The sequence below is a fragment of the Bos taurus genome, chromosome 5 (assembly GCF_002263795.3).
Source record: "Bos taurus isolate L1 Dominette 01449 registration number 42190680 breed Hereford chromosome 5, ARS-UCD2.0, whole genome shotgun sequence".
NCBI lineage: Eukaryota > Metazoa > Chordata > Mammalia > Artiodactyla > Bovidae > Bos > Bos taurus.
In genome coordinates, this window is record NC_037332.1 from 109,415,088 (window position 1) to 109,439,732 (window position 24,645).

The 24,645-nt window shown below is 54.7% G+C and overlaps 2 protein-coding genes across 3 annotated transcripts; one reads left to right on the forward strand and one right to left on the reverse strand.

Moving 5' to 3' along the window:
* The first annotated feature begins 9,127 nt into the window (after positions 1 to 9,127).
* CDC42EP1 (CDC42 effector protein 1) lies at positions 9,128 to 16,962 on the forward strand. Its single transcript, NM_001075495.1, has 3 exons — positions 9,128 to 9,202; positions 13,609 to 14,373; positions 15,701 to 16,962. Exons 2-3 carry the CDS (start codon positions 13,911 to 13,913, stop codon positions 16,321 to 16,323), a joined length of 1,086 nt encoding a protein of 361 aa, NP_001068963.1. The 5' UTR covers positions 9,128 to 9,202; positions 13,609 to 13,910; the 3' UTR covers positions 16,324 to 16,962.
* Positions 16,963 to 17,362: 400 nt separating this feature from the next.
* On the reverse strand, positions 17,363 to 23,659 carry LGALS2 (galectin 2). 2 transcript variants are annotated; one of them, NM_001075494.2, is made up of 5 exons: positions 23,600 to 23,659; positions 20,375 to 20,489; positions 19,329 to 19,411; positions 17,864 to 18,023; positions 17,363 to 17,695 (listed from the first exon to the last, which is right to left on the reverse strand). In NM_001075494.2, exons 3-5 carry the CDS (start codon positions 19,388 to 19,390, stop codon positions 17,552 to 17,554), a joined length of 366 nt encoding a protein of 121 aa, NP_001068962.1. In that variant the 5' UTR covers positions 19,391 to 19,411; positions 20,375 to 20,489; positions 23,600 to 23,659; the 3' UTR covers positions 17,363 to 17,551. The 2 variants fall into 2 exon arrangements, with proteins under 2 accessions (NP_001068962.1, NP_001244020.1); NM_001257091.1 differs by lacking the exon at positions 20,375 to 20,489.
* Between the last annotated feature and the right edge of the window lie 986 nt (positions 23,660 to 24,645).

Consider the following 24,645-nt stretch of genomic DNA (forward strand, 5'->3'; position numbering starts at 1 on the left):
CCCACCCCTCACTGTCCGGGAGACCCTCCCTCCTGCTGCGCTCCAGCCCTGTTAACCCCTGCAGGCCTGGCAGGGGAAATGGCCTGTTGAGAATCAATTGATCAATTACCCTGCAGAAAGGTGCTGTGGGACCTCAAGTAGGTCACTTCACCTCTCTGGGCCAATTTCCTCACCTGTGAGATCCTTTACTTACCCATGAGGGTGGTGTCAGAGTCTTTATGAATTAATAAATTACTCTGCACAAGACCCTGCTGCTGGGAAGGATTGAAGGCAGGAAGAGAAGGGGACAACAGAGGATGAGATGGTTGGATGGCATCACTGACACGATGGACATGAGTTTGAGCAAGCTCTAGGAGTTGGTGATGGACAGGGAAGCCTGGTGTGCTGCAGTCCATGGGGTCACAAAGAGTCAGACACGATTGAGCGACTGAACTGAACTGAACTTTGCATATAGGGCTTCCCAGGTGGCACTAGTGGTAAAGAACCCGCCTGCCAATGCAGGAGATGTAAGAGACCCCTGGATTGGGAAGATCCCCTGGAGGAGGAAATGGTAACCCACTCCAGTATTCTTGCCTGGAGAATCCCACAGACAGAGGAGCCTGGCGGGCTAGAGTCAATGGGGTTGCAAAGAGTCAGACATGAGTGAAGCGACTGAGCACACACTCACGCACTCTGCACATAAAACTATACAAGCCATTGCATCCCCCCTCTGCAAGCTGGGGTGCAAAGTCCTCAGTCCAGAGGCAATGGCTGTGCCCTATTGCCAGGTGCTGAGGAGTTATTTAAAGAGTGCTTGCCATGACATGACAGTTCAGTTCATGAAACATCCCAGAACAATACGAACAGCCTAAACATCTGCAATCATTATGACACACCCCCAACCTGTTTGTAGAGCTTCTTTCCCAGCCATCTTCTTTGATCTCAGGGGTTATTATTCCCATGTTACAGGTGAGAACACTGAGGCACAGCGAGGCCAAAGAACGTACCGAAGATCCACAGCTGGGACTGGTTGGAGCCGGGTCTCCTGATTCCCGGCAGACATTTGGAAAGGGGAACTTTGGGGGCATCTGGGTGCAGCCCCAGGAGGTGAGGGACGAGCAGTGTGCAGAGCTTATGGGGAGCTGATTTCTGCTTCACTTTAGGAGGGACCTCCCGGTCACCAAAGCGATATAAGTGGAGGCAACATCCATCAGTCAGGGAGGCTTCCGAACAACCCAGCGCCAGGAGGATGTGCGTGCGACATGCAGGGTTCCTCCCCAGGTCCTCACACTGGGAGGACAGCCCCCCTTGATGGGCAGCAGGGAACTATGGACGCCGCAGACCGAGGCTCATATCCAGTGGGGCTGCTTCCGAGCCATGAGAGGTTGAAGAGGTAACGTTACATCGTTGGCGTCAGTTTCCTTATCTGTATAATGGTGTTGTGAGGATTAAGGCCAATGCCAGTAAAGCACCAAGCCGAGTTCAAGCTCGCATCTGGCACTAAGCGGGGGGCTTCATTACCACTCCCTTCAATTCTGTGTTGTTTTTTTTTTTTAATAATTCTATTTATTTTTGGCTGTGCTGGTTCTTTGTTGCTGTGCAGGCTTTGCCCTTGTTGCAGCCAGCAGGGCCTACTCTCTAGCTGTGGTGCACCGGCTTCTCACTGTGGTGGCTTCGTTTTTGGAGCCCAGGCTCTAGGGCCTGCGGGCTTCAGTTGTTGCAGCACGTGAGCTCAGTAGTTAGGGTTCCCGGGCTCTAGAGCACAAGCGCAATAGCTGTGGCACACGGGCTTAGTTGCTCCGTGGCATGTGGGATCTTCCCAGATCGAACTCGTGTCTCCTGCATTGGCAAGCAGATTCTTTACCACTGAGCCACCTTCGGGAAGCCCTCCTCTCCCTTCAGATCATCCTTCTCTTATCATCCGTGCAGGAAAGAGAGGAGGAAACCAGGAGCTAAGAAGCACTGTGGGAAGGGGATCATGGGATGAACCCAAGATTCAGTGCCCAGGGTACCGGGTTCGACTCCAGCTCTACAGACAACAGGCAGGGGCCACAGGCCAGTGGGAAGGGCTTTCCTCCTCCATTTCTGCATCCATCACACAAAGGAGATCATGTTTGTACAAGCCCCGCATCCACCAAAGTGGGCCGGCTTCTGTTAGAATAAAATAGATGGACCCATGGATCCAGGAATGAGTCCGTAGTTGTGGGGGTGAGGAAGGAGCCCCAAGGGCGGGGCTGGGCTGGAGGAGGCCATGCTGGAGATGGTCAGGACAAGGCAGGGCTGGCCTCCAGCCCACCGGCCTATCTCTCAGGCCAGGCGGGGCAGCAGAGAATAGGCCATTGTTTCTGCTCCTCAAATACTTTTCCTGTCTCCCCACCCGCCTCTCCTTTCTCCATACCCACCCCTCCTCATGTTGAGAACAAAGGTCTCCTGGAGGACCCCACCCCCACCCCAACACTGCCCTTCCAACCAGGTCTCCAGCCACCTGGTCCAGCTTTGAAGAAGCCACCCCATCACCCCTGAGATGACAGGGGCACCCGGCCTGGGCCCCTCTGCTATCCCTCGCCACCCCCTGCAGCTCCAGGCACCTCAGATGCCCACGCCCCCTTCCATCCATCCATCTGACTGTCTTCCTCAGGGGTGGGGCTGGAGGAACTGACCCCACATCCTTCCTTAGCTGCCCCCCTCCTCCAACTTCTTGTCCTGTTCTCCAGGAGAAAGGGAGCCTGTGGGGGGAAGGGGCTTCCCCTCCCCCATTTCCCTGTGGAGCAGTGAATAAGGAACCAGAGCTGAGTTGGCCTGGAAAGCTCCGGCTGAGAAAAGTCTTCCATGCGGCCAGTGCTTTTTCCAGAGCCTGGAATTCCAGAGGCGTTTCCGGCCCTGACAGCTGCCTGCCTCTGGGAGCCATGCTCTCCCTGTAGGCCTCACAGTCCCGCCCTCTAAAATACCCTTGGGATTAACTCCCATCCTGACCCTACTGCTCCCAAGAAGCCATTGCCACCCAGGCATCACCTCAAGAAGCAACCCAGCAGGGACAGCCAGGGACTCATCTGTCATCACCCAGCCCCCAGGCCGGTTCCTGGCACCCCAGCAACTCAGTCATCACTCCAGTTGACACCCTCATAGCACACACACCCATGCCAGACACACACACTCGGTGTACCCACCCCGCCTCTCACACCTTCTGGTTTGCACAGCTTCACACATCTGCGTAGAGCCGCGTCCCACCTCCTCCAGGCAGCCTTCCTGGAGCCCTGCCAAGTGTGTGCTCTGTCTGAGCCTTGCTCTCTGTGACCCTGTCTGCTTTGTCCTATTAGGCTGGGCGCGGGCACACAGTAGGAACTCAGCAGATGCTCCCTCACGCTGAAGGCAGCCATGGGGTCTGTGGTGGCCGGGGACTCCAGTCCCATTGCTGACTCGCTGTGCAGCCCTGGCAAGTCTCTGGGCTTCAGTGTCCTCAGAAGCCCACTGAGGCCCCGAAACTTCCCACCAAGTGTTGACTCTTGGGGGTCTGAGTAGGAGGAAGGAACTAGAACGGAAGGGCTTAAGCTTCCTTCCAGGAGGGTCTCCGTCCCCTGACTTCCCTCAGAGCACATTCCTATCCTCAAGGTCAGCCAGGAAAAAAAAACAAAACATGGGGCCAGCTTGCTGCAGACCTCTGCTAATGAGAAAGCCCAGGAAGGATCCCAAGACACCCCAGGGTCTGTGACACCCGAGGGCAGCCACTGCTGGGGAAAGGGCAGAAGCCCAGCCCAGCCCACACGCAGAGGGCCAAGCGCAGTATTCAAGGCCTCTCTCCCATCCTCCACAGCAGACCATCCCCAGCTCATCTGCTCCCTTCGTGAGACCAACTCTCTCCCAAGCTCACCTGTGGGCACTCTTATCCCAAAACACAAGGTCCAGATCAAATGCCACCTCCTCCAGGAAGTTTCCCTGGACCTCCTCAATCAGTCCTCTGCCTGCCTGGCCCCTTCTACTGCTGTTTTGGCCCTTCAGCCCCCACCAATTCCTGGCCTTGATCTTTCCCACCAGACCAGACAGATCGCTGATAACAAGGAGTGCATGTGGCCTGGCCCACAGCAGGCACTTACTTAATGTGTGTTAAGTGAAACTGTCTCCTGGGGAAAGAAAATTCTAACAATAGTAATAACTATAGCTACCCTTCCTTGACCATCAGCTACAAGTCAGGTCGTGAACTTGACAGCTCATCACAAATGAAGCCCAGGTAAGGAAGTGGCTCATCCAAGGTCACTCTGCTAGGGCAGAGGTCCCCAACCTTTTGGCAACAGGGACCAGTTTCATGGAAGACAATTTTCCCCTGGAATTGGGGTGGGGAGTGGTTTCAGAATGATTTAAGTGCATTATATTTATTGTGCACTTTATTTCTATTATTATTATATCAGCTCCACCTCAGATTATCAGGCATTAGATCCCAGAGGTTGGGGACCCCTGTGCTAGTGAGAGGCAAAGCCAGGATTTGAACTTGGGTTGGTCTGATTTGGAAATGCATGTTGGATGCTAGAATTGAGAAACATGGGGATGGCACCCTTGGCCCCACTGCCAGTCTCCCCAGGCTGGGGAACTAACCCACAGCATAGATCACTTGGAGAACGCAATGCCGCCCACTTCCCTGCAATGCCGCCCACTTCCCTGCAATGCCCAGGTCTGTCTGAGCCCCTGCCAGGAGTCCAGCCCATAGAGAGTGTTCCTGGAGAGGTCCAAGGAGGGGTGTACCTGCCCTCGTGACGGTGCAGACAAGTTGGGGTGACAAGGACCTGCTTCTTATGCTGGCCATGGGGAGATGATATTGCAAAGCAGTTTTCAAGGATGTTTTGCCTAAGGGTGACCCATTGATGAAGGTGAGGGAGGTGTGTGCCTGTGAGAAAAATAAGGACATGCTCAGAAACTCATGCTGGTCAGCAGAGGCCAGGTGTGAGTTGATATAAGGTTATCATAGGATGGACAGGCAAACGAGTGCATGAGACCATGGAGGGACAAGCAAGGGGTAGACAGCGGGGGTTGTTGGCAGTAGAACAAGGATACTGGATGGAAAGGTGGGGGAAGATATATGGGTGGGTAAATGGATAGGGGTGGGAAGAGGGGCGGGCGGGTAGATGGATGGATCGGTGGGGGTAGATAGATAATGAGTAAGGGTGTAGGCAGTGGGTCAACTGAAGATTAGTAAGTAGTTAGGTGACTGGATGGGTGTGAGTGGTAGGTTAACAGATGGATGGGTAAATTGGTGGTTAAACAGATGGGTAGAAGGATAAGTAGATGGATGGATAGGAGTGTGGGTGGTGGATAGATGAGTGGACACTCAAAAGGCAGTCCTCACTGGGAATTCCCTGGCAGTCCAGTGGTTAGGACTCTGAGCTTCCACTGCGGGGGGCACGGGTTAGAACCCTATCTGGCTGCAGAACTAAGATCCCACATACTGCATGGCATCTCCAAAAAAAAAAAAAAGACAGAAGACTGAGAAGACCAATCGAATCGGTCAATGAGCATGTGCATAAGCTGACCAAAAGCCAAGCCAGACTTCGGGATGGAAAGGATGCACCCTCTAGGGAGCGGCTGGGATGCAGGCTGAAATATGTGGCCGACTCCCTCAGCTCAAGGCTCCCCCGCCAAACCTCACTGGAGCCTGGTGGGCAGCCACTGGCATTCCTGGGTCCCCAAAGGGGAGGCGACCCCGTTAGCTGTGCCCTGCCTCCTCCACTTGAGCGCCAGAGAGGACTCCCTGCCCAGAGACCGCCTCCTTCCCATAAGCCCCGTGCCTCAGCCCACCCAGCCTGCAGGGTGAACTGAGGGAGCAGCTGAGCTCTGTGATTACAGTCCAAGGGGCCTGGTTCCTCAGGACAGGGGAGGAGGGGGGCCTTCTAAACTCCAGGCAGCCAGTCCCACCTAGCAGCTCCCAGTCCCCAGCTGGGAGGCATTTGTTCTGCATTCTGCACGGTGATTATAGCTCTGCCAGGGTTAACCCCTGCACTCCTGGGCACAGTCCCTTGACAAGGTAAAGAAGAGGACCACAGGAAATTGGGAGAGGAGAAAACCATGGGAAATGGGGACTGTCCATCCCTGCATCTTTCACGAGGATGCCCAGACTCCTCCCTTTCTCCCATTTCCAGAAAAAAAAACTGAGTTGGATCCTTCAATCAGGAGTGGAGCCAGGAACAGGAATGCAGCCTACATAGAGAAGTACTTCTATCTGGAGGGAGGCTTAGAAAGAGGGGAAGTGCCTCTGGCCTCAGTTTGCCTATCTGTAAAATGAGGTGCAGAATTTCTGACTCACAGAGTGCCTTACAATGAGCTAGCAGAGACAAAGTGACTGGCACAAAGTAGGAAGTTCGCTAAGTTGTGTCCAACTCTTTGTGACCCCATGGACGGCAGCATGCCAGGCTTCCCTGTCTTTCACTATCTCCCAGTTTGCTCAGATTCATGTGCATTGAGTTGGTGACGCTATCTAACCATCTCATCCTCTGCCGCCCTCTTCTCCTTTTGCCTTCAGTCTTCCCCAGCATCAGGGGCTTTTCTAATGAGTCGGCTCTTCACATCAGGTGGTCAAAGTATTGGAGGTTCAGCTTCAGCATCAGTACTTCCAATGAATATTCAGGGTCAATTTCCTTTAGGATTGACTGGTTTGATCTCCTTGCAGTCCAAGGGACTCTCAAGAGTCTTCTCCAGCACCACAATTCAAAAGTGTCCATTTTTCGGCGTTCAACCTTCTTTATGGTCCAACTCTCATATCCATACATAACGTCTGGAAAAGCCAAACCTTTACTATACAGACCTTTGTCGGTGAAATGATGTCTCTGCTTTTTAATACGCTGTCTAGGTTTGTCATAGCTTTTCTTCCAAGGAGCAAGTGTCTTTTAATTTCAAGGCTGCATTCACCATAAGCAGTGATTTCGGAGTCCAAGAAAACAAAATCTGTCACTGCTTCCACTTTGTCCCTTCTATTTGCCATGAAGTGATGGGACCTGATGCCATGATCTTAGTTTTTTTAATTCATTGAGGGCCTCTGACATCACACCAAACTGCTTCCTTTGCCAGATGCTCTGGACAATCTTCTGACTAGAGTGATGTATAATTTATTGTCCAACCAGGTCATCTTTGAGAGTGAAAGGAAGTCTTATTAATAATTATGCTGGGATATTGGGCATCATGTAGGACTCTCCTGGGCAAACCAGGACATAAGGACAACTTGCCACAGCTGGAGGCTTTGGGAAAGTCATTTTGCTTCTCTGCAAAATGGACATGATGGCAGTATTGTCCCTACAGGGATCTCATATGGATTCAGTGATGAGCAGGTGAGGGGCGATAGGGCCTGGTTATTGTTCTGATGTTGTTTAGTTGCTAAGTCATGTCCAACTCTCAGTCCTGCTGTTACCTCAGCAAGTGCTGGAATTCTCTAAACCTCAGTTTCCCCATCTGTCCTGCTGGGGAAATAACCTCCTCCCTTGGTGGCTAGCATGTGCATTCTGGGAGCCCAAGTGGCACTAGTGGTAAAGAATCTACCTACCAAGGTAGGGGGCTTCCCCTGTGGCTCAGCTGGTAAAGAATTTGACTGCAATGTGGGAGATCTGGGTTCGATCCCCAGTATTATGGCCTGGAGAATTCCATGGACTGTATAGTCCATGGGGTTGCAAAGAGTCAGACAGGACTGAGTGACTTTCACTTTCACTTCACTTTCACCAAGACAGGAGGCATAAGAGACTCCATCCCGGGGTTGGAAAGATCCCTGGAGGAAGTGGCAACCCACTCCGGTATTCTTGCCTGGAGAATCCCATGGACAGAGGAGCCTGGTGGACTACAGTCATGGGGTCGCAAAGAGTCAGACACAACTGAAGCGACTGAGCACACACATGAAGGAGGTGCAGCCAAAAAACCTCCTCTTTCCATGTGTGTGTAAATACGGCCCCTCCTCCTCCAGCCACACCTGCCTCCTGCAAGCGGATCCTTAGTTCTAAGCCTTTGCTTGTTCTGTCTCTTGCCAGGTGTGTGCACATTCCCACTGCCCTTCCCTCTGCCTGTGTGTCCTTTACAGCTTAACTCAGGTATCACCTCTTCCAGGACACCTTGCGGAGCCCCGCCCCTCTCTTGTGGACTATGTTATGGGGCTGTGTGCAAGAACAGCCCCCAGATCTTCCCGCTTGTCCTTAGGAGGCTCACAGTCCAAGAGGAATATTGTTCCTGCTGTTTAGTCTCTAAGTTGTGTCCAACTCTTAGGGAACGTTGAAACAGCATAAGCTGGGGATCAGAGAGAGATCCATCTCCCCTCCTTGAGGACAGCACAGAGTCCTGTGCCTGGCTGATTCCCTGACCCTCATGGGTGGAGTTGAGGAGTGCTCAATGAAGCTTCGGGAACCCACCCATCGGAGATGTGACCTCATGTAATTAATTGTTCAGCAAGTCTGCTAGGTGCTGACACAGCAGAGAACACTTAGCCACATAACATCTTATGCCTGCTGTTATTATCCCATTTTACAGATGGGAAAACCAAGGCACTGAAAGGATAAGCAGAGACCAGCACAGGATAGGAAACCAGGCTGTTGGGTTCCAGCGTCCACAGCCTTGACCACAACACCACACCACTCTACCAGTGGCCTGGCCCCAGTGTGGCTCATGTCTGTGTTCTGGTAACCGCGGGGTGGGGGAGCTGTACTGGAGTAAAAAGGAAAGGGGGGTTAGGAGAAAGGGAGTGGGTATCCCAGCTTATAGAACTTAAGGTTTAAGCAGGAGTCGGGAGTACAGGGCCTCGCAGATCTGGCTTCCAGGTTCCCCAGACTCCCACAGGGAGCGGCTGGAGAGCCCAGCAAGCGAAGTTGTCACGTCAGTCACCCCAAGGCCCTGCGAGGAGACGGTGGGAGAGGGTTTGGGAGCTGGGGACCCGAGTCACCTCGCCCGGGCAACCCGCACGTTCCTGGTTCCCCCTGGCCTAAAAGAGCCTGACCTGGCGCCCCCTCCAGCTTTCGCAGTCGCCGCTCGGGGCGGCCCGATCGGTGCCCGGGACTGGGGGCCCCGCCCCGCCCGCGGCCTGGAGCAGAGAGGCGGGAGGAGGGAGCGCGCCCACACCCCGCCCCCGCCCCCGGAGCCAGCCGGCGGAGCCCGCGGCCAGGGCGGCGCAGACCGGCCCAGCCACTCGCCAGGGCTGCGCGCGGGGACACGCTGCCGCCGCCGCCGCGTCCGCCCTTCACCCCCGGCTCCCGGGGCGCGCGGAGAGAAGGTAACCGCGAGCTGGCCCGCTGGTCGTCCAGCCCAGGGTGGGCGTGGACGCGGGCAGGGGGATCGCGGCGCCGAAAGGTCTTGGCACCCCCTAGGTTCTTGGGACCGGGGCGGGGGAGGGGGCCAGCCTGCCAAAGATCGCCCCGAGTGCCAAGGGACAGGCCGGGAGCGCCGGCCGCGGGAGCGGCACGGGGACGCTCCAAGTTTTCGGGTTGTTTCGCGCTGGTCCCGGCGAGTAGAGAGCGGCAGAGAATTGGAAAGTAAAGCGGGTTGCGGGAGGAGGGGGCGAGCAGAAGGCCGTCTACGCTCCTTCCTGCCCTGGGAAAAGAAGGGAAGGAACGGGGAGTGGGGCATGTGTCGGAATGTCGGGCCCCTTGGCGAGGCTGGCGGGGAGAGCGGGAAGTGGGGGGGACCGCCGGGGAGATGGTCCAGGCACCCTGCCCCCTCCCCAACCGCCGCATTCCAGGCCCGAGCGGCGGGTGAGGTCATCCCGTCCGGTTCCCCTCGGGCCAAGGCAGCCAGCTGCCCTCTTCCCCGCGGAGCGACGACCCTCCAACATTCTAACCTCGTTCCTCCCAAAGGGAATGTTTTCTGGCCAAAATCTTTCCGGGACTTCCCATCCCCACTGCCCTCGAGACTGTTCTGTTCTCGCCAAGCCAACCGAGACTCACGAAGTTTGAAGCCCCTTTTCTGGATCGGGAAACTGAGGCTCAGAGTGGCCAAAGGGCTGGCCCGCGGAGGCCACAGCTGCGCAAAACGCGGCGCAGGGTCTAGAGCCGAGGACTTGGGGAGACCCTGCCTTTAGGCCAATCAGCCTCGGCGTCAAAGGCTGATTCGGCTCTAACTTGGGGTCCATGGTGCTCCTTCCTACTGTCCCCCTTGACGGCCTGAGAACAGGGTCTCCGCTGCCACTGTGGACAACGTGCTATCCTTTTTCTCGGCTCCGTTTCTGCCTCTTGAAATGGCTGGACTTTGAGGAGCATGAAAAGGCAGCCCCCAGAAAGTTAACCCCTTATTCGGGGAGGCTAGAACAGCCCTAACGGAGACAGGGTCCCTCCGTCCAGCGGTAAGGATGGTGTTACTACCCAGCTGGACACTGCGGGCGGGGTGCTGTGAACAGGGAGTGGCTTCCAGGATGAGAGGTGGTGCCCCCTAGGGGCCTGCGGGTGACTCCCAGGTGAGCCCTAGGGTTCCGCCACCCCCACCCGCGTCTCACCCCTGCCTCTGCCCCCTCCCCCACAGCCATCAGACGGCCCTTGGCCTCCTCCAACCACATGCACTTCCACAGCGGCCCCTGTTGGCCTCTCCTAACCGCGAGGTCCCTACTTCCGGCCCCAAACCTTGTCCTTGTGGTCACCACTGCTATTGAGTAAGCTCCTACCAAGTACCCAGGCCTGACTATCTGTAGGGTAAACTGAATCTGCAGGGCTGCGTCTCCTGCCTCCCTGGCCTGCCCTTCTGTGCTCAGCGGCTGGGCATCTGCTCAGCACTCCTGGAGCCTTCACCCACTCTCCTGGCATTTACTGTTGAGGTTGGTAGACTCCTGACTTCCCCAATGGCTCAACAGGTAAAGAATGCACCTGCAATGCAGGAGACCCAGGAGATGCAGGTTTGATCCCTAGGTCGGGAAGAGCCCCTGGAGGAGGAAATGACAACTCACTCCATTTTTCTTCCCTGGAAAATCCCATGGACCAAGGAGTCTGGTGGGCTACAGTCCATGGGGCCACAAAGAATCAGACAAGGCTGAGCAACTAACAACAGTAGAATCCTGAGGAGATTCCTGGCTACGCCTCGTTTTGCTCTCCAACCTGGGACAAGTCAGTTTCCTTTTCATGTCTCGTTTTTTCCGTCTGTAAAATGGGTGTTTGTGAGCATTAGCAGGTAGTATTCCTGGGTTGGGGAGCAAAGAGAGGCCACATACCTGGACAGCCAGAGCCCTGCTTACTCCAGGGCCAGGTGGGGCACACCTAATCACCAGCGATACCTGATGATCAGCTTCAAGGGCCAAATAGGCTACATCAAGGTTGGAGCCTCTCCTTCTGTCTCTCCAGAATGAGAGACATGATTAGTGTAAGAATGTTGGCTTTGAACCCAGCCCTGCTTCAGGATCCAAGGGTTTAATTACAGCGCTTTCCACTCTTAAAACTCTCCTGGGAGAGGACCAGCCTTGTTTTGCACATGGGAAAACAGGTCCCCAGTAGCAGTGTCCTGTCCTCGGCTGCACAGTGCCGCGGGTGTCCCTACAACAGTGGGCAGGGTAGAGAGCTTCTGGAGGTGCCCAGAGGCATTTGAGACATGGGCTTATCATAAGACTCGGGCAGAAGCTGGTGTCTCAAGTCCAAGTGGCCACAGTGGTGGGGTGGGGACCAGGACCCCTTTTGCTGAGAAAGGAGGGGCTGGGGAGAAGTAGGTGTGGCCACATGATGGACATAGTGACCTCTCCTCGTGACATTTCAGAATGACACTCCGCCCCCCCCCCACCAGTTCCCTCCCCTCTGTCCCCAGATTCAGTCCTCAGCAGAGCAAGGAAATGGCCCATGCGAGGTACCTGCCACATGACCCTGGCCAAGTTCCTTCTCTCCAAGCCTTGGCTCTTCCTGTAAAATGGGCTAACCCTCCAGCTTCGGGGCTGTTGGAGAATCAGATGACATCATGCAGTGGTTGGCCAACTGCAGAGCACTTCATTACTTCGGCAAACATTCCACGAGGACATCTTGGTGCCGGGGGTGCCAGGGAAAGGAATGATTCAGATACCCCCCCGCCCCCCGCTGTGGGGGAGGAGTCAGGGTTGGGGGAGGATCCCATGGTGGGAAGGAAAGAGAATGCAGTCAGAAAACAAAGCAAGCTTTGTCTTCTTGCCTCCTTTGTTTTTATCTTGTTATTTAACCTATTTTGAATTTCAAATAACATTTGAAGGGCAGTATTGAGATTTTTATGCTTGGAGGTGGCAGCAATTTTTTTTTTTTAAGTTGACGCTCAGATCTAGGTGTTAAGAATCATTATCAACTTTTATCAGCTCAGGTCCCAGGTCTGGGCAGGTAAATGACTTGCCCAAGGTCACACTGTGAGGCCACTAAATCCTCTACCTGCCCTCACTCGGACGGTGGCAAGGGTGAGCCTTTGGCATGAAGGTATCACAGAGAATTCCTGGTACTGATTGGGCACTTGGCCGTGTGCAGAGCCCAAGCTGAGCGCTGGAGGGAGGGAGGCAGGAAAATCCAGGCCCCACCCTTAGAGTGTGTTGCGATCTGGAGAGACAAGACAGGGCTCCATGAGCCACTAAAAGCCACGTGAGTCAGAGGCTCTGAAATGACATCTCTACTGGTTCTCTTGACGTGACCTTGAAGAAGCTTGGCCTCTCCGGGCCACAGGAAAACCAAATATGGGAGCATAGGTTCATAGGTGTCCTCCAGTGTATACTCTTAGGGTACTAGAAGGGGTGATGTCAAACCAAGGGAAGCTTAGAGAAGATTGGGATGGGGGAGGAGGGTGAGGAAGAGATCAGGACAGAAGGGAGTAGGCAAAGAACAGCTTTTGGCACCAGCTGAGCTTTTTCCAAAACTTGTTCCCTGGTAACAAGGCCTTGACATCAGTTCGAAAAAAATATAATGTTCTTCCTGCGGGCCTTCTCAGAGCCTTGAGTGTGCTCAGACATGTAATAAGCAGCTGGAAAAACCACTTTTGACCACAGGATCCTTTTTCCAGGAAGCATCAGAAAGTGAAGGGTTCTGCTGGTTACACAGCAGTTCATAAAGCCTTTGGCCGTCACCTCCTAGCCTCTGTGAGGGGAAGACAGTTTAACCCAAGAAGGAAGGTGACTTAACTCCACCCGCCAGCAGGAGGCAGTGTAGCTTGGGGCTCAAGGGCTCTGGGGTTGGAGGCTCTGCTTCACCATTGCCTACTGTGTAGCCTCAGGCAAATCCCTTCATTTCTTTGGGCTTCCGTGTCTCCTCTGAAGCCTATAGTGCCTCCCTCGAGGTTAAATGAGTGATGAACATAAGCCATTGGCACTCAGTAGGTGCTTCATCAATGGGGACCATATAATGACCATTCATAGGTTTTAACCAGTATACAGTTGAAGAAGAGCACAGCTCCGTGAATTTTTTGTGCCCCCTCCCAGTCTATATCTGTTCAAAGGCAATCACAATTCCGATTTCTATCACTGTTGTTTTGTTTTGTTGTTGTTGGTTGCTAAGCCCTGCCCGACCCCATGGACTGTAGCCCGCCAGGCTCTTCTGTCATGGGACTGTTTCACCTGCTCTTAAATTTCCTGGATGAGGAATCATGCCACGTGGCCTCCTCTGCGGGTCTGTTCAGCATTTTCTCCATGATCCTCATTTATTCTCTTTAGCTGTTATTATTTGGACCAAGATGCCCCCAGGCCCTCCACTACCTTCTTTCTCTTAGGTCTCCACTCCTGGGCAGAAGAAGGACTGTCTACGTCTGAGGCACGTTTGGTGCCATCTATGTCCTTGGCCAGAACATCTGCAGCTCTTTCCACGGGACTGGGAGCCAGGCCTCGGGGCAGACAAGCCATGGACCCCCCACAGCCTCAGCATGTAGGGGCAGCACCTTAGCACAGAGGGGCAGCCTCTGTCCACCCCCTCCCACCAAGAAGGAGGGAGCTGAGAAGTGGACCCTTCACCTAGCCTAGCACTCTCCCCAGGCCCCGGTGAGCATGGACCAGCAGCTGTGAACAGCCAGAGCCGATGCCGGGCCCCCAGGGGGCCGGAGGAGCCCCGGCCATGAACCTGGGCAAGCTCTCACCCGTGGGCTGGGTGTCCAGCTCGCAGGGGAAGAAGCGGCTGACCGCGGACATGATCAGCCCCCCGCTTGGGGATTTCCGCCACACCATGCACGTGGGCCGCGGCGGGGATGTCTTCGGTGACACCTCCTTCCTCAGCAACCATGGTGGCGGCTCAGGGAGCACCCACCGCTCGCCCCGGGGCTTCCTGGCCAAGAAGCTGCAGCTGGTGCGGAGGGTGGGGGCCCCGCCCCGGAGGATGGCTTCTCCGCCCGCACCCTCGCCTGCTCCACCGGCCATCTCCCCCATCATCAAGAACGCCATCTCCCTGCCTCAGCTCAACCAGGCGGCCTACGACAGCCTCGTGGTGGGCAAGCTCAGTTTTGACCGCAGCCCTGCCAGCTCCACGGACGGCCACTCTGCTTACGGTGAGGCCCTGCGCTGTCTGCCCATTTTTCAGGGGCTGAGGTGCAGCGGGTTTGAAGGTTCAGCCAACCCTCCCAAGTGAGCTCTTCCCCACAGTAGTTTGGTCTCCATGGAAGTCAGACCCAAACCTGAGATCGTGAATGGCAAGGGTGGGTCACAGGGCGGGAACCAGTTCACTCCCCAAAACACTGAGGTTGAGAGGTGATGAGGTGGGGGTTGAGTTCTGCCTGCCCCTAAGCTGCCTCCCCTTCTCTGGGCCCTCGGCTAAGCCAGCCCACCACCCTCCTTCCCCTATCCCTTGCCTGCTTCAATGGAAGCAACTCCCTTGTGTCAGAACAATACAGTGGAGAGGTGGAGAGCCAGGGCCCTGGATTCAAATCCTGGTTCTGCCTGATTCTCAGTGAGCACATTGACCTCTGTGAAGTCAAGTCCTGGCCTATATAATGGGCACTTAGGGTCACTGCTAAGATTCAGTGAAATGATAACACATATTTGATTGTGGCCTATAATCTCACACACAGTAGGTGCTCAGGACACGGGAGCTGTTGCTCTGTTGTTATTTGAACAGAGGTTCCTGTAATTTGACAGATTTGGAAAACCCCTCAGAAGCCCTTCCTGCCAGCATGGGGTGGGGTGGGTGTCACCTGGGCTCCTCCTGGACAGCTCACTTGAGAACTGGGGCCCCTGCTGCCACCTGGTGACCGTTCCCTGCCCTGCAGCTTTGCCCGCCACCAGAGGCTTCCTGTGGTGCTCCCTGTCCAGGGGTGATGCTCAGAATCCCACTGAGGACTGGTCTGCGGTCCCACTGCTATGTCCCAGGCCTGGTAGTCCTGGAACCAGGGTCTGAGACAGAGGGCATTTAGAAGGCATTTGCCTGTCCTTTGGGTCTTGATTTCTATGTTGTCACACCGGCTGCTGGTTCTATCCTGTGCCCACAAACCAGTACATGTGCTTGGGTTCACAGAAGGGGACCAGGGGTCATTCAAGTTCAGTGTTGGGCTTGAGAGTCAGGAGGTTTGAGCTCCGGGCTCAGCTCCAGCCCATCAGACTTTGTGGCCCTGGGCGAGCCTTTCCCCTCGTCCCAAACTGAGCCTCACTTTCTTCATCTGCAAAATGGGAATGAGGATTATGTCAATTTCCAGGGTTGACAGGAAGATTACTCAAGAGACTGTGGGGTTCACTGTATTGGAAAGATGGAGGAAACTGCAGTCAGATTGGGGGGTGGTTTGTTAAAGGCCACATCGCAAGCAGGTGTTGGTCCTGGCTCTGCCTTCCCCAATTCCTGGTTAGGGCCCCCAGCTCTGACCCTGGTCCCTATTTCTCTTCTAGGCCTGGACTCCGGGTTCTGCACCATCTCCCGCCTGCCTCGCCCAGAAAAGCCTCGTGACCGAGACCGTGATAGCTCCTTCCCCGCTGAGCCTGAGCTCCGCCGCTCTGACTCCCTCCTGTCCTTCCGCCTGGACCTCGACCTTGGGCCCTCTCTCCTCACTGAGCTCCTGGGGGCCATGAGCCTCTCAGAAGGCTCTGCAGCTGAGACCCCAGCCCCGGCTCCTGCTGCAAGTCCCCCAGCCTCTGTTGCAAACCCCCCGGCCCCTGCCTCAAGCCCCTCACTTCGTGGACGCTGCCCCAATGGGGTAACCACCAGGTTGGGCCCAGTGGCCGAGGCGAGGGCCAGCGTGGTGGGAGAGGGCCCCCGTGCGCCTGCTGATGAGGGCCCCGGCAAGCACCGGGGTGCTGTCTCGGGTGGCAGCCAAAGCCGCCACCACTACACTGAGGTGGATGCTCGGGCCGAGGGGTTGGGGGCGCTGTCCCAGGCTCGGGCCTCCTGGGGGAGCCTGGATGAAGAGTGGGGGGCATCCCAGGCAGGCAGCAGGACCCCCGTGCCCAGCACAGTGCAGGCCAACACCTTCGAGTTTGCTGATGCTGAGGAGGATGACGAGGTGAAGGTGTGATTGGCTGGGCACAGGCTGAGAACCCTGGTCAGCCTCCGGGCACCACCTGCAAGGAGCCCAGATGCAGCCCCAGCCCCTGGCGGCTGGGTCTTGCCAACGACAGACGGGAGAACCCAAGTTGTCCCCAGACCTGTCCACACCTCTGCTGGACAGACATGGGAGGGAGGCCAGGGAAGACCAGGCTTGTTCTGGAACCCAGGTGTTCCCCTGGACCCTGCTCAGCCACCCCGCCTCCCTCCACTGCCACTCTGGACCTCCAGACCCAGTAGCCATTCCCTGGGCCCACCCTCCACCCCAGGCCCCCAACCCGCTGGAGGGCCCAGCCTCACAGTGCAGCCTTTGTGTTGGGAAAAATGCCCTTGCTGGGTGGGGGTGGGGAGCCTACCACATAGAGCCTTTGTCTCCTCTCCTGAAGAGACCCTCGGCCCCAGCTCATCCTGGAGTTGCCCCCAGCAGGGTCCCTCCTGCCTTTCTGAGAGCCCCCACGGCTGCCTCCCCAACATTCCCACCGCCAGCCCCATGTCCCAGAAGCCTCAGAAACGTCAGGTGTGACCTCACTGGGAGGGGGGAGGGTCCCACCTTCCCGTGCACCCCAGACCTGCCTCTGGGTCCTGATTAAAAAGGTTTTTTTTGATAAAACGTGTCCAGTGAGATGCTTGAGGACCTGGGATGACCGTGTCCGTGCCACCTGCTCGAGTACATTCAGCACTGGGTTTGGAAAGCCAAGGACTCCCCCCACCACCCAACCAGGGCCCCCAGTGAGGGGAGGGACCGAGGCAGGGGGTAATGAGTAACCAGACTGGAATGAATAGCCCTGAGATAAGAAGCCCAGGTGGGAGCCCTTATCTGCAGTTCCGGGAACAGCCCCTGGCCCAGGTGCCTGGAACTGTAATCCCACAGAGCAACTTGGCACTTGTCCTGGTGACAAAAGGGGACTCGCAGGCAGGACTAGTGGCTCAGGGGTGTTTGGAGCTCATCCCCCACTGGGCAGCCTCAGTTTCCTTGTCTGTATCAGGAGGACGCTAGGAGCATCAAGATAGTGGAAAACACCACAGTTGGAAAGACTATAAAGGTGGATTCTTTTGTTGGTTCTGAGCCTCAGGGGATGAGGGCGGAGGATTAGGAACAGTAGGTGCATCGCAAGGGTCACTGATCCCACATGAAAGGACAGCTCTGGGTCAGGAATCTGCTTGCAGGGACGGGTCTTGCTCTCTGGTGAGGTGCTGCCTCACTCTAGCTTGAAGGAGGAGACGAGGAAGTTCTGCACACCCAGGTAGCTCAGGTGGCTGTGGCCCAGCCTGTTGGGAAAGGTCAACTGGTGGCCATCTGGCAGCTTCACCTTGAATTCATTGTTCTCGAAGGTCACGATGAGCTGCAGTGGGAGGGAAGGCATCAGGGAGGCAGGAGGCGCCCTGGAAATGGGCCGGGGCCATGCCTGGTGACTCAAACAGTCCCAGCACGTGTCTAGGCCAGGGTGCCCCCACCATCTGTTCTCCCCCCTTGAGATCTGTTTTCAGGCCCCTTTCCCCTTTGACCTCACCTTGACTTCTGACCCTGGGCTGAAGCACATGTGATTGTCCCGTTGCTCCGCCCCCCAGCTGTTGCCATCTCGTGAGTTGCAGACGATGGTGGATTCAGCAAAGCGTGGGTTGAAATGCAGGTTCAGTTTATCTGTCCCCTGGCCCAAATTAATCACAAAGCTGCCAGAGAAGGAGTAAGAAGTGAGAATAAGGGGCCAGCCCTGGGTATAACAGCTTGGGTGGCAGCGTCTTGACCATAAAATTGGTAGAATCACCAAAGGTTGTGTTAATTGAGGTTTGTGCCTTAAAACAAGGGAGGTGACAATCTGATTGGACTTGGCACTGGAGTATCACATTCCATTTAGAGCACAGGCTAAGGCTCCTGACAAGTTAACTAATAGTGACATTTCAGGAAATGAAGGTGTCTATCCTTGGGGAAAACTGCTGTTCTTAACTATTTGTTGTATGCCTAAGGTGGTGAGCTCCCTGTCATTGGAGGTATGCCCTCAGGAGTTGTGTGATCTTTTAGAAAGGGGTCTTGGTTAGACCTTCACGGTTCCTGAGAGTGGGACATTCTGAGTCACAGGGTGTCTCTACTGGGAGGACTCAGGCCAGAGGTATCCCACATTTCTGCAACCTTGAGGGACCCAAGTAGGAGAAAGAGGTGATTTTTCTCTTGGCTCCTACCCGATGCTTCTGCCTGCCCCTCCCCAATCAAAAACTGATTGAGATCAGTCTCAAGAAATGCTGACCCTTGTCCTGCACCCGGGACAGCCTAACGCTGACCTGTAGCCCCTGAAGTGAGAAAGGTCTCGGATTCCAATGGAGAGGATGCAAACGAGACCACTAGGCGCCCCCTGGTGGGTGCCCCTGGTTTGGTGCTGGTTGTAGTCGCTGAGTCTGACTTTTGTGACATCATGGACTGCACGGCTAGGCGGCTAGGCTCCCTGGTCAAGAATTCTGGAGTGGGTTGCCATTTCTTTCTTCAGGAGATCTTCCCGACCCAGAGATTGAACCCTGGTCTCCTGCATCGCAGGTGGATTCTTTACCAACTGAGCTATCCCTGGTTTAATGCATGTGAAAGGCCAGTCCTTGGTCCTTCAGCAGTATCAAGAGGGTAGTGTCCCCGGGGGTTGGGGCTTTCAGTAGAGGCATCTGACTCGCAGAGGCCTGGCCAAAGACTCAGGGATTTCTCACTTGCCCCTTCCGTGTTGTTGGGGCCAAGGAATTGAGCCATGGCGTCCAATGTGAATTCTGCAGGTCCCCGAACCTGGCCTCAGATGTGAAAGCAGCCCAAATGGAGCCAGCAAGGGTGAGGGAGGGGTGCGAGAGGAGCAGAATGTACAAACGGCCCTGGCCAGAGGTCACTCTCACTGTCCCAACATCTCACAAGGCTGCCTTGCCTGCCCCCACCTTCCCAGACAATGCCAGCTCTGTGGCCGGCCCCCTCCCTGTCCTGCCCCACCTGCCCTCCCCTGGGCTTACCCATTAGCGCCGTCAGTGATCTTGCCCTTGATCTTCAGGCTTGACCCCATCTTCATGTCCATGTTCACAATCTCAAATTTCCCCTGCGCCAACAGAGAAACATCCCACACAAATCAATCACACTCTTCTGCTGGTAAAGCCCACTCGCCAGCATCCTCCGATCCCAACCAGGCCCCAGGCCCCCCTCTTCTTCTCCCCATGTGAGGCCTTGGAGCCAGGAAGGGAAAAAGCCAGAGAGTTCAGATCAAAGATTCCTGGAGCCCCCTCTTGCCCATTTTGCTTCACTCTCATCCACCCCAGTCTGAAGAATAGCTGGATCTGGAGACATAGGGCCCAGCTGAGGGAACCTCAGTTTGCCCATCTATAAAATGGGTAGAGTGACCCCTGCCAACCTCACTGTTCCTAAATGCGTTCAAGTGATGAGGCACAATGCCCTCGGCAAAATCCCACGAACAAGGGTACGTTTATTTCCTGCACGAACTTGGGAGTCATTTTACGGATAGAAAATGACTGTATTAGGACTTCCCTAGTGGTCCAGTGGCTAAGACTCCACATTCCCAATGCAGGGGGCCCAGGTTCTATCCCTGGTCAGGGAACTAGATCCCACATGCTGCAACTAAGAGTTCGAAAGCCCCAGCTAAAAGATCCCACGTGCTGAAACTAAGAAAGATCCCATGTACCGCCATTAAGACACATTGTAGACAAATCTTTTTTTATTTTTTTTAAATAACTGTATGACAGGCAAGTCTAGGCCCATCCCAAACAGAGAACCTATAAAACTCCATCAGTCACATGTCTGAACATGTCCATCAAAGTCCCTCTGTAAACCGCACACTCCTCATCTGTAAAATGGGCTGATCTGATTTATTCATTCAAACCCAGTTCCCAAGCACCCTTGTGACAGATGCTGTCGGATGCCCTGAGGTTAACAGCACCTTCTTCACCCTGGTTTGGAGGATGAGACCTTCCATTTGTGAAGCCCCTCAAATAGGACTTGGCACAGACTAAAAGCAAATCGAGGGGCTGTGGTCATTAGGCTTACTTACTGCTACTGTGGCATCCTTCTGCTCCTATTTTCCCACAGGACCTGGGCAGCGCCTGAATTTGTATAGTTAGAAGGGAGGTTCTCGAAGCTGGGTTTTCAAACCTCATGATCCAAGCCTGAGAAAATGTCCAGTTATCCATGATTGGAGGGTGTGAGGCTGGGCCAGACAGGATTCAGCAGCCACAAAAGACTTAGAACACTTAATAGGAGAACACATTTATATTATAGGATTTCTGTTCACTGATGTCTTTTTTTTTTTTCTGGAGGGAACTCACTTGGGAAGCCTTGAAACAACTTCCGGGACTGGAGTGCTTTGCTGAAAGTCAAGGGCAGTGTCCGTAGGGGGTAGATTAGGACTCCCCTGCTGGCAGCTGCCTCCTGTCCACCAAGGGGGAAGGCAGTCCTCGGGTTCCTACACGTGTGTAGGGTTGCCCAGTTTTCTTGGTGGTGGTGGTTCAGTCGCTCAGTCGTGTCTGACTCTGGTGACCCCATGGACTGTAGTCTGCCAGGCTCCTCTGTCCATGGGATTCTCCAGGCAAGAATAATGGAGTGGGTTGCCATTTCCTTCTCCAGGGGATCTTCCTGACCCAGTGATCAAACCCGGGTCTCTTGCATCTCCTGCATTACAGGTGGATTCTTTACTGACTGAGCCACCAGAGAAGCCCTCTCCTGGAGTCAGTACATTTAAAAGGAGGCCTGGGGACATCCTTGGTGGTCCAGTAGTTAAGACTCTGTGCGTCCATGCAGGGGCACAGTGTCCATTCCTGGTCGGGGAACTAAGATTCTGCCTGCCACAGGCCATGGCCAAAAATAAAGTAAATAAAAGGAAGGCATGAAAGAGGCCATGCCAAGCCCAGGAAGGTGGAGCATCATGGCACGTTGGACCCTACGATGCTTCAGAGCAGGGTTTTCCAGGCTCAGCGCCCTGGACTTTCCAACTGAATCATTCTCTGCTGTGGGGTTGTCATGTGTGTGTAGGAAGTAGAGCCTCAGGCCGGGTCTCTAACCACCGGATGCCAGTAGCACCCTCCCCCCAAGTAGTGACAACCAAAAATGCCTCCAGATGTCCCCTGTATGTTAGTCACTCACTCCTGTCTGACTCTTTGCGACCCCATGGACTGTAGCCCACCAGGCTCCTCTGTCCATGGGATTCTCCAGGCAAGGATACTGGAGTGGGTTGCCATTACCTCCTCCAGGGGATCTTCCCAACCCAGGGATCGCACCCAGGTCCGATCAGGTGGACTCTTTACCATCTGAGCCACCAGGGAAGCCCAGATGTCCCCAGGATAGGGGGCATTTCACTGCCTCTGAGAAAGTGGCGCTCAGAGGCCTAACCCCTCAGATGGGTGCTTAATGTAACACGTGGATCACCAGCCAAAATGGATTAAAATCCTCCTTCAGCCTCTCTTAGAAGGACAGAGAGCAGTCCCCTAGGAGAGGTTATCCTGTCCCTCCCAGAGGACCATGGGTGACCTGCCAATGAGCAGCTCTTCACGGTGTGGGCCCTGCAGCATGCACAGTCCCCACCAGGCATCGTGAGGAGTCTCCAGTCTCCTCCCTGGATGGTCAGGGTGAGACTGAGGTGGGGAGAAGCACCCTTGCCGCCCCCATAGCTCCTGGAGGCTGCCTGGCTCAGACAGAAAAATCTGGGCCCCTAGAGCTGCTGCAGGGTAGGGGCGAGAGGAAGGCTGGGCTTGGGGGTCCATCTGGGCAAACAGGGATCCCCGTGGGAGGGGGCAGGCCTAGTAACCTGTCCCCCCTCCGTAAGGTCTGGAGCACAGAGAGAGACGGGGATGCAAAGCTGGGTGGAGGCAGGTGTCAGTGGTCAGGTGACTAACCAAGTGACTAGGGGCCAACGGTGCCCCTTTATGGACCTTGGTTCCCCCATCCTTTTTTTGTTTTAATATTTTGGCCTCACCTCATGGCATGTAGGATCTTAGTCCCCCGACCAGGGTTTGAACATGTGCCCCCTGCATTGGCAGAGCAGAGTCTTCACGCCTGGTCCGCCAGGGACGTCCCGCTACCCTCTCTTTAGTGTAAGAGATTTGGACTAGGAAGTCTCTTAAGAAGGAGGAAAGAAAGGGGAGGGTGAGGAGATCGGGGGAAGGAGAAGTCGGGCACAAAGGTCCTCCCTGAGAGGCAGAGGGTGGGGAGGGCACCATGCCATGCACGTTGGACCCTCTAGTCACATCCACGCCCACATCCCACCTGTGCTGACTCTCCCAGAAAACTATGTCCCCCTGGAGCCTGTGAATGAGGCCTATTTGGAAATAGGACCAAGTTGAGATGAGGTCGTAGTGGTTTAGGGTGGACCTCAAACTCCATATGACTGACATCCTTAGAAGAAGAGGAAATTTGGACCCAGAAACCCAGACACGCAGAGAAGCTCTGTGAAGACAGAGGCAGGGGTTGGAGGGAGACAGCTGCAAGCCCAGGAATACCATAGATTGCCGGCAACAAATAGAAGCTGGAAAAGGCAAGAAAGAACCCTCCCCTAGAGCCTTCGGAGAGAGAAAGTTCCCACCAACACCTGGATTTCAGACCTCAAGCCTCCAAAACTGTGAGAGACTAAATTTGTTACGCCAGCCGCAGGAAAGCAACACACCAGCCTCAGAAGATGCCATCTGTAACCCAGTTCTCCAAATACAGGAGACAGGCTCAGAGAGGAGCAGTGATTTCTCCAAGGCCACACAGCGGACTACGGCAGAGCAGAGTTTGGAATCAGAGAATCGGGGAGAGACCTTGAAGAAGATCCACTTGACCCCCTGCAATTTATAGATTTTGCTCTGGGGCAAGTTAACCTTCCAGTCTCAATTTCGTCATCTTTTAAAGCTCAGGAGGTGTTAGTGGTTATCATTGTTGCCGCGATTAATGTTATTGAGAGGAAATTCCCTGGCTGTCCAGAGGTTAGGACTCCAGTGCTTCCACTGAAGTTAGCCCATGTTTGATCCCTCGTTGGGGAAATAAGATCCTGTAAGCCGAAAGAGATAGGCAAAAAATAAACAAATAAATTACCGATGAGAAAACCAGGCTGGAGGGGGAAAGAGACAGACTCAGAATGGTGGTGGGGGGAACAGAGAGCCTTGATGCTAAAGGCCAGTGGAGTGATCTGTCCAACTTCCTCCCTACACAGATAAGGAAACTGAAGCTGGAGGGGCAGCGATGCTTTTTCTCCAGCATCCACCCCACCCCAACTCAGGTAAAGGTTCGGAGCCGGCGTTCTCACCGACATGGTAGCAGCTCCGGACAGCAGCTCTGGGTTGCTCCTGGAGGTCTGGGCTCAGGGTCTCACCTTGCAGTCCAGCTTATATCCTGGAATATTACACATTAACTCCCCCCAGGCCATAAATGGGGACTTTGGTCCATCCTGCCAGGGTGTCTCTCCACCCACACCTCCCGGTACCCAGAACAAACAGGCAGAAGGCTCATCGCCCCAGCCCAGCCTGCCCAGCCCAGAGCATCTTCCTGACATCTCTCCAGCTCAGCCTCCCGCCTCCTTCCTGAGCCCTAGGGGATGTGACCCTGGAAGCAACGCTGCACTGGGCGCCAGGAGCTGGCACAAACCATGTGAGCGTGGCAGGCCACCCACCAACCCTGAGCCCCACTTTCTCGTCCTCAAACAGAGAGACTCACCTTGTAAAAACCTCTATGCTTCTATGATGTCCAGATTCACTTTGAGAATCTTTTGCTTTCTCTCCTCACCCCATGCTTTTTCTGATTGTACAAGTAAGGTTTTGGGGGGGTTAAAAATTTTTTTTGTACATCTAAGTTTTAAAAGCAATCCAAAATAAATAAATAAATAAATAAAAGCAATCCATGGTGGATTTAAAGAAAACATCTAGAAATATCTACAACAAACTAAGTAAAGAAGGGAGTAGAGGGGCTGGGGTTGTGTGGTGGGTAATGGAATTTCAGTGCTTTGCTCTTTACTTCTACTACTTATATAATTGACATGCTTACCATATGCAATGGGAGCTATTAAATAAAAAGAAAAGCAGGGGGCTTCCTTGGTGGATCAGCGGTAAAGAATCCTGCTGCCAAAGCAGGAGATGCAGGTTTGGTCCCTGGTCCAGGAAGATCCCATAGGCTACTGAGCAACTAAGCCCGTGGGCCACAACTGTTAAGCCTGTGCTCTAAAACCCAGGAACCGCAACTACTGAGCCCTCATGCCACAAATACTGAAGCCCATGCACCTAGAGCCTGTGTTCCACAGCAAGAGAAGCCACTACAATGAAAAGCCAGAGCACAGCAACTGGAGAATAGCCCCTGCTC